This window comes from Microtus ochrogaster, assembly GCF_000317375.1.
Source record: "Microtus ochrogaster isolate Prairie Vole_2 chromosome 14 unlocalized genomic scaffold, MicOch1.0 chr14_random_2, whole genome shotgun sequence".
Lineage (NCBI taxonomy): Eukaryota > Metazoa > Chordata > Mammalia > Rodentia > Cricetidae > Microtus > Microtus ochrogaster.
Window position 1 is genome coordinate 13,063,682 of NW_004949097.1, and position 15,130 is coordinate 13,078,811.

The 15,130-nt window shown below is 43.9% G+C and overlaps 1 protein-coding gene across 3 annotated transcripts in view; it reads left to right on the forward strand.

Annotated features, from left to right (window-relative positions):
- Fgfr1op2 (FGFR1 oncogene partner 2) overlaps positions 1-14,438 on the forward strand; it is a 24,145-nt gene extending 9,707 nt beyond the window's left edge. For 2 of the 3 annotated variants that reach the window (XM_005364602.3, XM_026787962.1), the window contains exons 2-7: positions 1,784-1,920; positions 3,855-3,972; positions 5,492-5,634; positions 8,302-8,415; positions 10,627-10,740; positions 12,579-14,438. In XM_005364602.3, coding sequence (XP_005364659.1) covers positions 1,786-1,920; positions 3,855-3,972; positions 5,492-5,634; positions 8,302-8,415; positions 10,627-10,740; positions 12,579-12,716 — 762 coding nt within the window. In that variant the 5' untranslated portion in view covers positions 1,784-1,785 and the 3' untranslated portion in view covers positions 12,717-14,438. The remainder of the gene's footprint in view (positions 1-1,783; positions 1,921-3,854; positions 3,973-5,491; positions 5,635-8,301; positions 8,416-10,626; positions 10,741-12,578) is intronic. The other variant, XM_005364603.3, reaches the window with a different exon arrangement.
- The last annotated feature ends 692 nt before the right edge of the window (positions 14,439-15,130 follow it).

A 15,130-nucleotide genomic window follows, 5' to 3' on the forward strand; every position in this document is an offset into this window, starting at 1 on the left:
GCACCGGTCTTACCGGGAGTGTATCTTCCCAGGAGCGGGGAGCATGGCGTCTCTCTGAGGCATCTGCTCCCGAGAGCAGAGCTGTGGAGTCTGAGCTCACTTCCTCTTCCTCCCAGCATTCTGTTCTGTTTACTCCACCCACCTATGTTCTAAGCTATGAGCCAAGCAGTTTGTTTATTACTTAACCAATGAAATCAACAGATTGACATATGACACTCCCACATCAACAGACTGTGTAACCCAGACTGGACTCCTATTGATGCACCCACTGCAGATTCCTGGGGACTGGGATGGGCCTCCACAGCTGGCTCTTTATTTGTTTTTGAGTTGGTTATTCAGTCTCTCTGGTATCTGGTTGTCCCTACCGCCCCCATTCCAGCCTATGCTTTTACTGTGTTTATTTTCTTTACCTTCTATTTACTTGGGGTTTGTTCTGCCCTTTCCGTACTTTCTCAAGGTTAGGAGTTAGATAATTGATTTCAGATCTCAGACTCTAATACAAACATTTCGTGTTATGCTATAAATTTATCTTAATTATTTTATTGAATTCTTTTCTGAGATTTCTGTTTAGTTCCTTTTCAGGGTTTTTGTTCATATCCTGTGCTATAATTCTAACATCATTCAACTTTGCATTTTCTTAGGTCCATTGAAGTGTTTGATCTTAATTTTTATATGTGTGTGGGTGTCTGTGTGGGTATGCACACATGCATCGGAGTGTCTGCAGGGGCCAGCGAGAGTGTTGAATCCTTGGAGCTGGAGTTAAAGATGGTTGTGAGCCTCCGGTATGGGTGCTGGGAACTAAACTACAGCCCTCTTCGAGAGTAGCAAACACTATTAACTATTCTCTTCAGTCCCAAACTGAGCTTTTTAAAAATTATCCTCCTAGAGTCTTGGTTTGTTTCCTTTTTTGTTGCTTATTTGAGACAGGGTCTCACTGTGTAGCCTAGCTGTTTTGTAGCTCACCATGTAGACCAGGCTGGCCTCAAACTCACCAAGATCCACCCAGCTTTGCTGAGTTCTATATCCAGCATTTCTTCCGTTTCTCTTCTTCTGGAATCTGTTATAGGAAGAGACGCCCTGTTTTTCCAGATTTGTGTTTTGGTTTGGAGATTAGACAGCCTGTTGATCAGTCTCCACTGTGTGGATTTTAGGTTATGCCTCTTAGCAGCTATGGCTGCTGCCAGGATCCACACTCAGCAAATTGCTGGAACTCTTGTTCACCCCCACCTTACAGAGGAGAGGCTTGGTCCCTCTAGACTGTGCACCCTGCAGCAGATGGCCGGCTGTTGTGTCACTGCTGCCAAGTGTTGCCCTTGGTGACGCCTTCAGGATGCAGCCGAACACCTCCTGCTTCTGTTCCCTCCGTGTCCAATCTCGGCATCCCCTTTAGTGCTTCGTTAGAACATGCTGAAAGTCGTCTGTAGTGGCTGATGGTATTCGCTGTGGGAACTTCCTTCCCATAAGGAAAACTGAGATGATGTCACTTTACACAAGCTGCAGTAGCTTATCCAGGAGGAGGTTGAGTCTTTAACATGGCAAAGCACACAAAGGCCAGCTCGGCTCTTCAGTTTTGAGTGTGCACGTGTGAGTGTGTATGGGGGGCGGGGCTAGGGAGCATTCTTACTTCAGATTTCATGTTCCCCAGCAGGCAGAACATGGTATTCCTGACTGCTCTTCCTCTCTACAGTGAACAGCCTTAGCAAGGGAAGCTTAAGTAGGTGTCTGTGATGATGTGAAACTGACCTAAGTCCTGATTTTAATTGACTTACTGGTCTCCCTCTAGCAATGAGCTGCACAATCGAGAAGGCACTTGCTGACGCGAAAACCCTCGTGGAAAGGTTGCGCGATCATGACGATGCGGCGGAGTCCCTCATCGAGCAGACCACGGCCCTCAGCAAGCGAGTGGAAGCCATGAAGCAGGTTTGACCTTTCCTGACTGATTTCATTTAACAAAGCCTCATTGATATTTGGGTGATACTTCAATCATAAATGTCTTAGTCAGTGTTCCGTTGCTGTGGAAAGACACCTTGACCACAGCAAGTCCATTATCATCATGTCAGGAAGCATGGTGGCGTGCAGATGGAGCTGGTGCTGGAGGAGCTGAGAGTTCCACATCCAGATCCACAGGCAGCAGGAAGAGGAGGGGCTCACAAAGCCACACCTCCTAACCCTCTCAAATAGTGTCACTCCCTGGTGACAGGTGTTTAAGCCGTGAGCCAGTGGGAGCCATTCTCGTTCAAACTCGCTCAAACCACCGCAGTAACCTACTGCCTAATCAGATTGTTTCTAACTGGAGTTTACTGCAGTAACCTACTGCCTAATCAGATTGTTTCTAACCGAAGTTTACCGCAGTAACCTGCTGCCTAATCAGATTGTTTCTAACCGAAGTTTGCACAAAGCCTCACTCTTGTGTGTGCTTCACTTTGGACCAGGGTATATGATGTTCTGTGACAGGTACATAGGTTTATTTTAAATCTATACATTTCATCCTTCTTCTCACAGAAATGCACATTTGAGTTAAAAATAAGTGAAATTGTTAAATCTAAATATATCAGATAAGGACCAGAGTTTGTTGTATTATATAATGCCAAGATGTTTATACTTTTCTTTCTAAAAGTACTTGGGTATTGTTTAACAACCAAATATTTTTTAAAATGATGTAAGGAAATATCTAATTTTCATCTATGCAATTATTTCAAGTTCATTTTTGCTGGCATGTTTTAAATCTGCCCTTTCCTTGGGGATGAAGTAGGTTTGCTTCCTGTTAATAGCATGGGAAGACATCATCCAGTAAACGACTGCCTTCAGCTACTGTGTAAGCCATCCCCCATAAAGATTTCCAACTTTTCAAAAAGCAGCCCTAGCTGGGCAGTGGTGACATGCACCTTTAGTCCCAGCACTGGGGAGGCAGACACAGGTTCAAGGCCAGCCTGGGCTACACAGAGAAGCCCTGTCTCGGCAGACAAAGCAGCCCTGATCTAAGACTTTTCAAAAGTCACCAGGAGCAGTGGAGCAAGTTCACTCAGTCTGTCTTGCTGTGTCCCTAAAGCACCTGCCCCTTGACCATCCAGTCTGCTGGCAGTGAGGAGTCACAGACCTGGCAGGGATGTGTTTGACACCTGAAGTTGAGAACCAGGAATGTTACGATGAAGTCATTGATAGCTGTCCAGTAAGAATGCCTCAAGAAAAATGCATAATCTTACATTTGGATTCCTATTTAAAAAAAAAAAATTTCAAAATCCAACCAGGTGTTGTGGTGCACGCCTTTAATCCCAGCACTTGAGAGACAAAAGCAGGTGAATCTCTGAGTTCAAAACCAGCCTGGTCTACAAAGTCAGTTAGAGGACAGCTAGAGCTACGGCCTACTACGGAACAGCTTTATCTCAGGGTGGAGCCTTGTACACCCATCCCGTCAGTCAGTGTCTTTCTAGCTTCTCAGCCCTGAAACCACTGTGCTCTCCCAGTGAGTTTGCCTGCTCTAGACTCACTGTGTGAGTTGGACGTGAGCTGTATGGCTTCCATGATTGGCTCTTCCCATGTATTAAAATTCATCTGGGTTGTATTATGTAGCAGCCTTTTTTTTTTTTTTTTTTTAATCCATTGCCCAGTAATACTGCAAGGGGACACAGCGTGTCCTGTTTCTTCCCTCTTCAGGGGGTAGATACTTGAACTCCTCTTTTTCTGTTATGAGTAATGGCACTGTGGATGTTTTCTTTTTTCTTCCGTTGGAAGGAATGCTGAGTCATGTAATACCTCTGTTCAACTCTTGGAGGTTCTGCTCATTTATCAATTAGCAGGTAAAAATTTGCAAATACTGACTTCCCTTTTGTTAAGTTCTTTAATCTTTTCATTAGTATCAGGAAGAAATCCAAGAACTTAATGAAGTTGCAAGGCATCGGCCAAGGTCCACACTGGTGATGGGAATCCAGCAAGAAAACAAGCAGATCCGAGAACTGCAGCAGGAGAACAAAGGCAAGGGGTTGGGTCTCCTGTGACGCTGGCTGGGGACCGGCTGGTGCAGTCACAGATCACAGGGGCTGGAGGTGGACCCAGGTTCAGTTCCCGGCAGTTCAGAGCTGCCTGTCATTCCATCTCGAGGATACGACACCCTCTTTGGGGTCATGAGGTACATGTGTGATGCGCAGACATATGTGCAGGTACTGACACATACACATGAAAAAAATAGAACCCTTTTTAAATGGGGAAATAGTCAACTGACATTACTTCTTAATATTTACTCTCACTTTCTGGTCTGTGTGCATAGACAGGAGTCACTGCTGCTTTAACCAGTCTTTTCCGTCAAGTCTGCCCTGTTTAGCATTGTCTCAGCTGCTTCTCCTCAATATCTGGGTTTTGGTTTTTATTTTGGTTTTGTTTTGTTTTTAACCTGGAAAGGAGTCCCACTCCCTCCTCTGTGTCCCAGCCTGGCTGCTCATAGTCTGTGCCATTCTGTCTTAGCTGGAGACTTTCACTTGACTTTTCCCCCATCCTTCAGTGAACCCCGGTTAATAAAACTCAGAGACATTGGGGTTCATCCTGAAGGTCAGAAAAGCAAAACAGCCAGCCACTGGCTCTTACCTCTACCTCAGTTTAAAATGGTGATCCTGCCTCCAAGAATCTCAGAATGAGACTGAGCCTGAGAGCTGTCTTGTTTTATATTCCCCTCTAGTGCTGGATTAAAGGTGGCACAGCCAGGTTTCTATGGCAACTAGCGTGGCTACTGCGATTAAAGGATTGAAGACCACTGCCTGATCTAAGACTGACCAGTGGGGCTGTTTTACTCTCTGGTCTCAAGCAAGATTTATTTATTAAAATACAAGTGAGATGTCACTACACTTCAACACAAGCATTAGTCTGAATTTAAGAATAAATATCATCAGGCGGATGGCCAGGACTGTTACACAGAGAAACTGTCCCGAAAACCAACAAAGAAATAAATAGATTTGTTTCTATTTTTATTTCCTTGTACAGAGACCTTCAGTCAATTCCCGGTCACCCTTCTGTCCTCATCCACAGCTCTCCTCCACACGTCATTTGTTCCACTGCAGATTAGCTTAAGGGAGCCTTGGCTCCGCCCCTGGGTTAGGGTTCTTGTTCCTTCCGGGTTCCGCAGACATGCTCAGCTTCATCACAGTGCTGTACTTGTGTGGAGCTCTCCCCAGTCCAGCCTTACAGTCTGAAATGATTTTTTAAGAAATGAGTTTTAAAAATGAGCACTTTAAAGAGCTAATGAGAGCTGTCTCGGTGGATCAAAGACACCTGGTATCCGTCCCTGGCAACCCCTGGTGGAGGGTGAAAGTCAGTTGTCCTGTGACCTCTGTGCATGTGCACGACATGGGGACAAACATGCACACACACACAGCATAAAACTTATTTCAGTAAAACATGAGGGTCTTCTTTGTTGCATGTTTCTTTTTAAGATTACTGTCTTAAAAATTCAGTGTTTGACATAATCGTAACTCATGTGAATAAAGCACGTTGTTCTCGCTAGAACTGCGGACATCCTTGGAAGAGCACCAGTCTGCCCTGGAACTGATAATGAGCAAGTATCGAGAGCAGATGTTCAGATTGCTCATGGCGAGCAAGAAGGATGACCCAGGTATAATCATGAAGTTAAAGGAGCAGCATTCCAAGGTAATCCCGTCTATGAATTTGACTTGAAATGAAAACTGGGGGACATTGTTAACCTATGTTCAGATTTTTTAAAGAATGAAAATAAATCTACTAAAATTCTTGTGATAGGATAGATACTACCTCTTTTCTTTCTTTTTTTTTTCCCCACGTCAGAGTTTCTTTGCATAACCCTGGTTTCTCTGGAACTCGCTCTGTAGATTAGGCTGGCCTCAAATTCAGAGACCCTCCTGCCTCTACTTCCTGAGTGCTAGGACTAAAGGCATGTGCCACTGTACCCAGAAATATCTTACATTTTTAATTGACATTTTTTGTTGTCGTCATCTCCCATCCCCATTTCTCGTTACGTATTCTTCTCTCCTTGGCTTATTCTTCTAACTCCCATCACTTCTGAGTAGCAGGGTCTTATTATCTAGCTCTGGCTGGCTAGGAACTCACTATGTAGACCAGGCTAACATTAAAAGCACAGAGAACCAACTGCCTCTGCCACTCTGTTGGTATCCTTAGTAACTTTAAAACGGTGTGTGTGTGTGTGTGTGTGTGTGTGTGTGTGTGTGTGTGTGTTCAGAAATACTTTTTTAAAAATAAAGGTACATTCAGTTCAAAATTATTTTTGTAAGATTCCCTGCCCCCCCCCCCCCAGACAGGGTTCCTCTGTGAAGCTTTTTTGGGATCTGTCCTGGAACTTGCTCTGTGTACCAGGTTGGCCTTGAACTCAGAGACCCACCTGCCTCTGCCTCATGAGTACTGGGATTAAAGGTGTGTGCCACCACCACCCAGCTGAGTCTCTGTTTTTAAGTATTATTTTTTTCCAGTAATTTTGTAATGGTACCTGTTACAGAAACTGAAATGCTTTTAAAGTCTGAGCTGCTGAGTGTAGATTATTTTCCTGAAGAGTCCAGTCTGAATGGAGGCCACTCATTCTCATGAAATCCGTGGGGCTGGGGACACTGCATGCTAGCTGACATTTTAGAAGCGAAGCTGGAGTGGTTAGAGTATTTGCAGTCGTTTTACAGCTGCTGTCAAGATAAGCAGAATAGTCGCTGCTGCCTACTGAATGTTAACTGCCAGTGGGAAGTGAAGACATTAAACTAGATTGGATGATGTAACCTACTTACGACTAATGTTGAAGAGATAATAATCGTTTTATATATATATTTCTCAATGATTAACACATTTTCAATTCTTTAAAATACTTCCGTGTTGACGTCTCTAGCATTTTTAAATTATTCCATCGAAATTAAGTACCTACTAGTATTCTCTGGGTGACAGTTACACATATTAGCCACCTCTTGTGTCAATTAGAAGAATAAAGAACTAAAATTGGGCTGACTGTTAGCTATTTATAATTTTCATGCCCTAACAAAATGGAAGTCCTTGGGTGTTTAATTGGTCTTTTGAAAATAAAAGCTGTAGTTGATGTTAGTATTTGTTATGGAGTATTTCAGTGTATATCTAAGTCAGGTATGGTAACACGCAGCTCTTTAATCCCAGTACTTGTAAGACAGAGGCAGGAAGGTTGAGGTTCTAGGCCAGCCTGGCTACGTGAGATTCTGGTTTAATTCTTCCCTCCCTCTCCAAAAATTAAGTAAATCTGAAACTAAGGTTTTTTAATATATGTATAAAGAATAATTGAAATGCAGTCTTGAAATTCCAAATTTTGAAGTTTGAAAGAAGAGTGAATACCACTACCAAAAAAAAAATTAAATAAATAAAAGAAATAAATGTGTGGAGTAAGATCTTGTCAGTTCCATATTGTAGCAACTGTGGCAGAGCGAGTGTTTTCTGTAGCCCATTAAGAGCTAGAGGCCTGGCTCCATGGTAGAACATGTGCTTAGCATACCTGAGGCCCTGGGGTCAACACCCCACCCTCCATATACAAACCCACTGGGTGTTCCATTCATCTATGCTATCCCGTTACTCAAAAAGTTAAATAGCCATGACCCTTCGGTTAATTTGTTGTGTAGGTTGAGTTCATCTAAGTGCTGATCCCTGCCTTCCAAAAAATGACTGTTCAGTTATTTGTTATTAATTCTAACTAATACATATTAATGTTTGTGGTTTTGATTTTTCCCAAAAAGGAGACACTTTGGCTCAGTAAATCAAACATTTAGTACCACCCTGCATTGGCTTAGTCACTATGGGCAGGAGCAAGAGGAAGGAAGGGATATGTCGCTTTACTGTTGAGCTGGGGTGTGACGGGAGGGCATGGGGAAATGAGTCATCACTACAGCAGTGGGGGGAGCGGTCCTGGAGAAGGAGAACCTTTACACTAGCCTTGAATTAGCTCTACAGGAGTCGGGGAGTGCACAGGCAGAGAAACGAGATGCAGGCAGTCTAGACTGTGTAGGCGCCAGTGATCTCCTGTGCCTAAACACAGACGTGATTCGGGCACACGAGGGGAGCACAGTTGAGTATGGCTGCACTTTGGCGCATGCGCCCCACACTCACCTAGAGCTTTGTGAGTCCATATTTAAAAACCACTAGAAAACATAACTCTGTTTCATCCAAATAGTTACTTCTACATTATTTTTTTAACAGATGCCTTTTTGGAAATTTTTAAAAAAACAAACATTCCAACAGTCGGCTAACACGCATGAACTAACACTCATCCAGTTTTTAAATTACGGATGAAGTCCGTATTAACACTATAACGACTCTGTACTACAGATTGACACGGTACACCGTAACCACTGCGGACGGGTCTTCCCCGAGGCGTCTCAACACATCCTTGAAGCACCTCAGCGTGGACTGGAGAGGCGGCACTTGGAAGCAGATCAGAATGTACACTAAATCAAACAGTCAGCTTCGGGGGTGGGCAGAAGCGGGGTCCGTTTAAGAAGCTGTTTTAGTTTGAATTGCTCTTCCAGATTAGACCAGCAAATAAACAAAATCAGTCGAAGAACAGTGTGCTTTTCATGGCCATGCTGCCCAGTCTACAGCTGTTCGTCCTTGTGCTGTGTGCCACGGTCTGCTAGGTGACAGAGACTTGGATGCTTACCAGCCATCTTTTGTTTGTTCTCACTAGATGCCACTGTGGTCTTTGCTGTCATAGGACAGTGCATTTCTGACATTAAATGTAGATCTCTGCTTCTGAAGCCAGATCGGTCTATGTAGCCAGTCCAGGCTAGCCAGAGCTGTGCAGTGAGACCCTATCTAAAAAAGAAAAATGTATTTTCTTGATATTAACTTTAGCCTTACATTATAAAGGCTAGTCCATAAAATGTAAAATTTTTGTTTTTAATTAATTGTAGTTCTTTGGTTTGAGTTCACAGAAATTCAAAATGCCTTTTGAATTTATAGCTATACATAGTGATGCTTCCTGAAGATCTGGGCTGTTGCTGCAGAGTAGAAATAATAAATATTATTTATCTATTGTTAATATATTTTTATATCATGTATACAGTGTTCTGCCTGCAGGTCAGAAGAGGGCACCAAATCTCATTGCAGATGGTTGTGAGCCACCATGTGGGGATTGGGAATTGAACTCAGGACGTTTGGAAGAGCAGGCAATGCTCTTAACCACTGAGCCATCTCTCCAGCCCTTGTTAATATATTATTAATAAAAATGACTAGTTATTATTGATAATAAGACGGACTTGGAAGTGGAAAGGTATCAAGACAGTTGCAGGGTGATGTGCTAACATTTGGGTTTAGAGCTAAAATTCTTGCTTTGTGTCTCTTAAAAGAAGTGTGGTTCTTACGTCTAGTAAGTGAGTTGTTCACGGGGCCTACAATGCATGCTAAGCATCATTGTGTCTTTTCCTGATGATCTTGTTAAAACAGACTCGGCTGAAAAGTCAACAGCCTTTTTTTCTTCCATTTTAAAGGCCGGTGCCTTGTACTGCGCAGATTGTAAGTTGAGAAAGCTGCTGCGTTCAGATTGGCACTGCAGTCAGTTATCCGTGTGTGTCGTCGGTGACTTTGTGGGGCTGCAGAGAATGGCTAGCATTTGCCCTGGGGACTGCTTTGTGCCACAGGCTAGTCCAGAGCTGTCCAGTCCACCTCCCTGAACCGGTGGCATCTCTGTGATGTGGGGGGTACTTAGCCACATGTCACCATTAAGACAGAGGTTGGAAGTGGAGCCCTGGTGTTGGTCCCCAGAACCAAACACAGAAGGGCCTACATCTTTTTCTTTAGGATTAGTAACTGGAGCTGGGGTGTAGCTCGGGATGGAGTGTTTGCCTGGTTTATTGAGAAAATATTCTCAGGCTTCTGTCAATTTTTAGCCCCATTGTCTCCTTCACCGAACAAAGTTGTAAGGTCAGGAATGGTATCTTATGACGGGTTGTGCTTCTGCTGCCTGGTATAGTGCCTGATACGTCACAGAGGTGCAGAAAATAGGAATGATTGAGAATTTGTAAAACTGACTAAATCATATGGAAATTAGTTCTTTTTTATAAGGCAAAAAAGCATTTACTGTTTTAATACCCTGTAGCAGTTCGTTAATTTTGCTCAATAATTCTTGTTCATCAAACACTAAATAAATAATAGACAGATGTAAACAATATCCTTCCTGTTCTTGAGGAGAATTGTCTAGAATGGCTCTCTTGGTTGGCTGGGAATCAGCTTATAGGCATTAATACTGCAGACGAGACTGAATCATAGAGACTTTCTTTCCCATCACTCTAACCATAGGATATGCAGCTGTGAAAGAGACTCCGTGGGCGTTGTGAAACACGTGAAATGAATGAACTGGTTTGCTGTAGGGTGGATTATACTGTGATATATAGCCTTAGCCTTAATTATTCTATTCTTTTTTGCCTTTTTTTTTTCCCCCTTCAGTCTCTCAATGTAGTCCAGCTGTCCTGGAACTCACTCTCTAGACCAGGCTGGTCTCAAAGAGATCCTCCTGCCCCTTTAATTCTGTTGTTAACACCTGATGTCCACCCAGCTCTGTATGCCGCGTGTCACAAGGCAACATGAGGATGTCATAGCGTTAGGTGGCAGTGCCAGTGACGTCCTCCTCTGACGTGTGTGTCCTCTTCTTTGCAGGAGTTGGAAGCACACGTTGACCAGATCGCCGAGATGGCAGCAGTAATGAGAAAAGCCATTGAAATCGACGAACAGCAGGGTTGCAAGGAACAGGAGCGAATTTTTCAACTCGAAGTGAGTTTTAAACTTCAGCTACTGGTGGAAAGTAACCCTGCAAACACTCAGCCAGAGAACAGTCCCAATCTTAACACACCCTCTCTTTGAGTTGGTGGTAATGTTTCTGAATCTGGGTGCTGGTGATAGTGTGAAATAGGCCGTCGGGTATAATGCAGAAATCTGGGGTCATCAGTGACATATGAACACATCAGGAGTGAGAATGCTGATCTTTAAAACAGGCGTGGTGGCTCACGCCTTTAATCCCAGCCCTGAGGAGGCAGAGGCTGGTGGATCTCTGAATTCGAGGCTGGCCTGGTTTACAGAGTAAGTTCCTAGACAGACAGGGCTGTCTAGGAGAAATTCTGTCTTGAAAGAAAAGGTTAAGTTTTGAGTGTGTGTGTGTGTGTGTGTGTGTGTGTGTGTGTATGAATTTCCTTAATTTCATAATTTTTAAAACTTAGTACTTTATGCTAAAGATCATGTTATAGAAAAATGTTTTATAATGTACAAATTAAGCCAGGTGTGGTAACCCCTTTAATTCTAGCACTTGGGAGGTGGAGGCAGGAGGATTAGGAATTTAAGGTTGAGTTCTAGGCTAGCCTGGACTACATGAGATCCTGTCTCAAAAAAAAAAAATCGGTGTGCTAGAGAGCCGGCCCAGTGGGTAAACGGTTACTGCAGCGCATGAGGCCCTGACTCTGGATCCCCATGTTCAGGCCCATGGCTAGCCAGACCATAAGCGCAGGCTTAACAAGACATCCTGTCTCAGAACAAAGTGGAGTGCTGGAGGGGAAAACTCCTGGCACCAGCCTCTGCCTCCACATGTACACACACACATAGAACACATACGCCCAAAAAGTAAAATTTGAAATGTTCTGCTTGAAGTCATGACCAGGAAATCCCTTACAGATGGCCGTAAGGCCTGTGCCTGTCCCTGAGCACACGGTGTCCTCTGTCTGTGCTTCGGGGCAGGCAGCTTTCTCAGCAGTTCACGTGCGCTCAGAAGATGACGGGCAGGCCAGACTGCTGAGGCCAGAAGCAGCTGTGGAGAGCAGGTTATAAGGTGACAAATTCTTACAGTGCCAGATAATCATTTACATTTCTTTCTGAAACAATAACACCTCTGCTGGGAGGGAAACACAGTAACTACCTCAAGGTATTATTTGTATGAATTTATAACTAGTCTGAGTTCCATGGGTGTTTGCATCTCCAGTCTGTTTGCAGAACAAGCTCATTTCTGCCTCTTTACCAGCTCCATCTACACACATTAAAACTTGTAGCTTGCCAGGCAGCGGTGGCACACGCCTATAATGCCAGCACTTGGGAGGCAGAGGCATGTAGGTATCAGTGAGTTCTAGGCCAGCCTGGTCTACAAAGCGAGTTATAGGACAGCCGGAACTGTTACACAGAGAAACCCGGTCCCAACCCCCCCCCCCCCCAAAAAAAAAAAAGACTTGCAGCTCTAAGGAGGTTGAATACTGACCCTGTGCCTTTAACAGCATTTGAAATCTGGTTTCTGTTTTTGGGACAGGGTCTCATTGTGTTGCCCTAGCTGCTCTAAAACGGCTGTGTACACCAGGACAACCTCAAACTCATACAGATCCTCCTTACTCTGTCTCCCAACTGCTGAGATTAAAGGTGGCGTTACTCCACCCAGCTTTGCGATCTGTTTAGATTCAGGTTGTGAACTGTCTGTAGCACGTAGTACATGTATGTGACACAGGGCCTGCCTTTCATGCTGCACCTTCACACGTCTGGCTTTTAGAGGTGCCGTGTACGAATCTTATGGGTGGCCCGAGCGTTGGTCTGTGTGCACAGGGTATAAGCCATCTTCAGTTCTACTTGTCTCCTTACAGCAAGAAAACAAAGGCTTGCGAGAGATCCTTCAGATAACCCGAGAGTCCTTTCTGAACCTTCGGAAGGATGATGCATCAGAGAGTACATCCTTATCTGCCTTCGTGACTAACAGCGACCTGAGTCTGAGGAAGAGCTGAGTGGCTCTCTGCGCGGTCACTGGCATGGGCTCAGAAGTGAGTGGATGAACGAACACAGACGCAGCTCAGCCAGCCTGCTCCCCTCTACTGTCTGTACAAGTGCAGCGGCAGAGACAGGAGTGGATAACCCGTGGTCGTGAACTCGACTGCAGAGTGTAAGTGAGGGTGGAAGAGTGAGCCTCACAGTGCTGCTGGGCGCTGCGGCTCACCCTGAACTCTCCCAATAAACGTTTGGAAGTCCTATGTTAGCCCTTTTAATGTAAGGTTTGCCGTGGTTTCTGAGTGGAAGACTTTGTTCTAAGTCTTGTCCTTCCTGTTGAGTCTCCAAAGAGCTTGTGTACCACGAGGCTTCCGCCTTGGTCTCCTGTCAACCTTCCCATTTGTTCAGTCAGTTCAGGCGCAGAGGCTCTAGGAATGTGTTACTCGCACCACACACAGAAGGCGTCCACTTACACCATCCCTGGTGCCCATTTCTTTCAGCTGCAGTTGTTCATGACTTGCTTTAGTGTATGCGGTGCCAGCTCAGGAAGGAAAGAGAAGGAATACTACTTTCTAAGAAAGACAGCCGTAAATAGACACATTTAGTAGGTTAAACTACTTTGAAAGAATGTTTATGGTTCTCAGTTAACAAACTGGCTTTCTTCCTCTCTTCTTGATGTTTAAGGATATGTGACTTCTCACTGGTGGACAGTTGACATATTTAGTGTGTCAAATGGGTATGGTAATCTCCAAGTATATTTGGAATTTCTTTGTTTTTATTTAAGAAATTACTCTTCAAATACTTAAAAAGTAGATGCAGGTTCCAAGAACAAAGTTCTGGACCTGAGTCTAAGCCCCATTTGCTTGGTTCTTATAACCTGTGAGGATTTCCCTACAACCTGTGACTCAGAAAAGGGCAGCGAAATGCAGACCCCTAAACATTATCCTGTGCAGTTAAAAAATAATCATACTTATCATATGTAAAGCTTTTGAAGGCCACAAGGTACAGAAGTGTGCTTTAACACCAATTGAAACTTAATTGTTTCTGTGTAGTGATCAGAACAACAGGATAAAAAGTTGTGATATATGGCTGAAAATATAGTATTCTTATATGTCAGATTCATATTAAGTTAGCACGAACAGAATGTGTTACTTTCAAGTATATCATTTGTTAAGGAAATATTACTTTGCATTATAATTTTACATATTATTTCATGTATTGGTAAAATTCAAAAGACTTTGTGATGAGGTGAGCGGGGTCACAGCTACTAGGGAAGGGCCAGTGCCCCGACATTCAGCACTTCTCCTGCGGAGTCCTCATAGTTTATGCATACATGAATTTATTGCTGAGATTTTTCTATTGGTTTGAAGAGTACCCCTAATGTAATGGTTTGTTTATTTGCTCATGCGGGCCAGAAGAAAGGCCAAAAAGAAGAAAGGTGCACAGCTGATGGATCGGAGCCAGTGCGTTGAGCAGCTCTGTTGTAAAATGTACTGAGAAGTCATTATTTTTATAAAAAAATATTTATCCTTTGTCTTGGGTATGATTTTAAGGTTGTGAATATTGAAAGACATTTGCTTTGTTTTTAACAACAGTTTTCCACCACCACCACCCCCCAAAAAACAACTTTATGCTTACATCTGAGAGTGTGTGCTGAAGAGGGGCCTATTTTATCAATAAAGACGAGTCTAGGACAACCTCAGCTTTAATATCAAAACAAAGCTCACATTTCTTAAACACAATTTGCTTTTGAAGCTTATTCTCTTTGCAGGAGGGGTGGGTGGTGCTGGGGTTTTTGTATACTCTGTATGCATACATTGTATGTGCTCTGTGTGCTCTGTGTATGTATGTACTCTGTGTGCACTCTGTATCCGTTCTGTGTTCACTCTATGTATGTGCTCTGTGTGCTCTGCGTGCACTCTGTATTGTTGAAGGAGCTGCGGGCTGTGTTCCTGCCGCCCGGCTCCTGGCTAGCTTATGCCCCGAAATAACAACACACAAACTGTATTCATATAAACACTGCCTGGCCCATTAGCTCTAGCCCTTCCTGGCTAATTCTCATATCCCAATCAACCCATCTCTAATAATCTGTGTAGCACCAGTCTTACTGGGAAAGATTCAGCATGTCTGACCTGGTGGCTTGCTTCATCGCGTCTGCCCCAGAGAGGAGAGGAAATGGTGTCTGAGCTCACTTCCTCTTCCTCCCAGCATTCTCTTCTGTTTACTCCACCCACCTGTGTTCCAACCTATCAGGCCAAGCAGTTTCTTTATTAATTAACCAATGACCTTCCTCCATCACTGTATGTATATGCTCTGTGTGCTCTCTGTATGTATGTGCTCTGTGTGCTCTCTGTATGTATGTGCTCTGTGTGCACTCTGTATGTATGTGCTCTGTGTGCTCTCTGTATGTATGTGCCCTGTGTGCTCTCTGTAT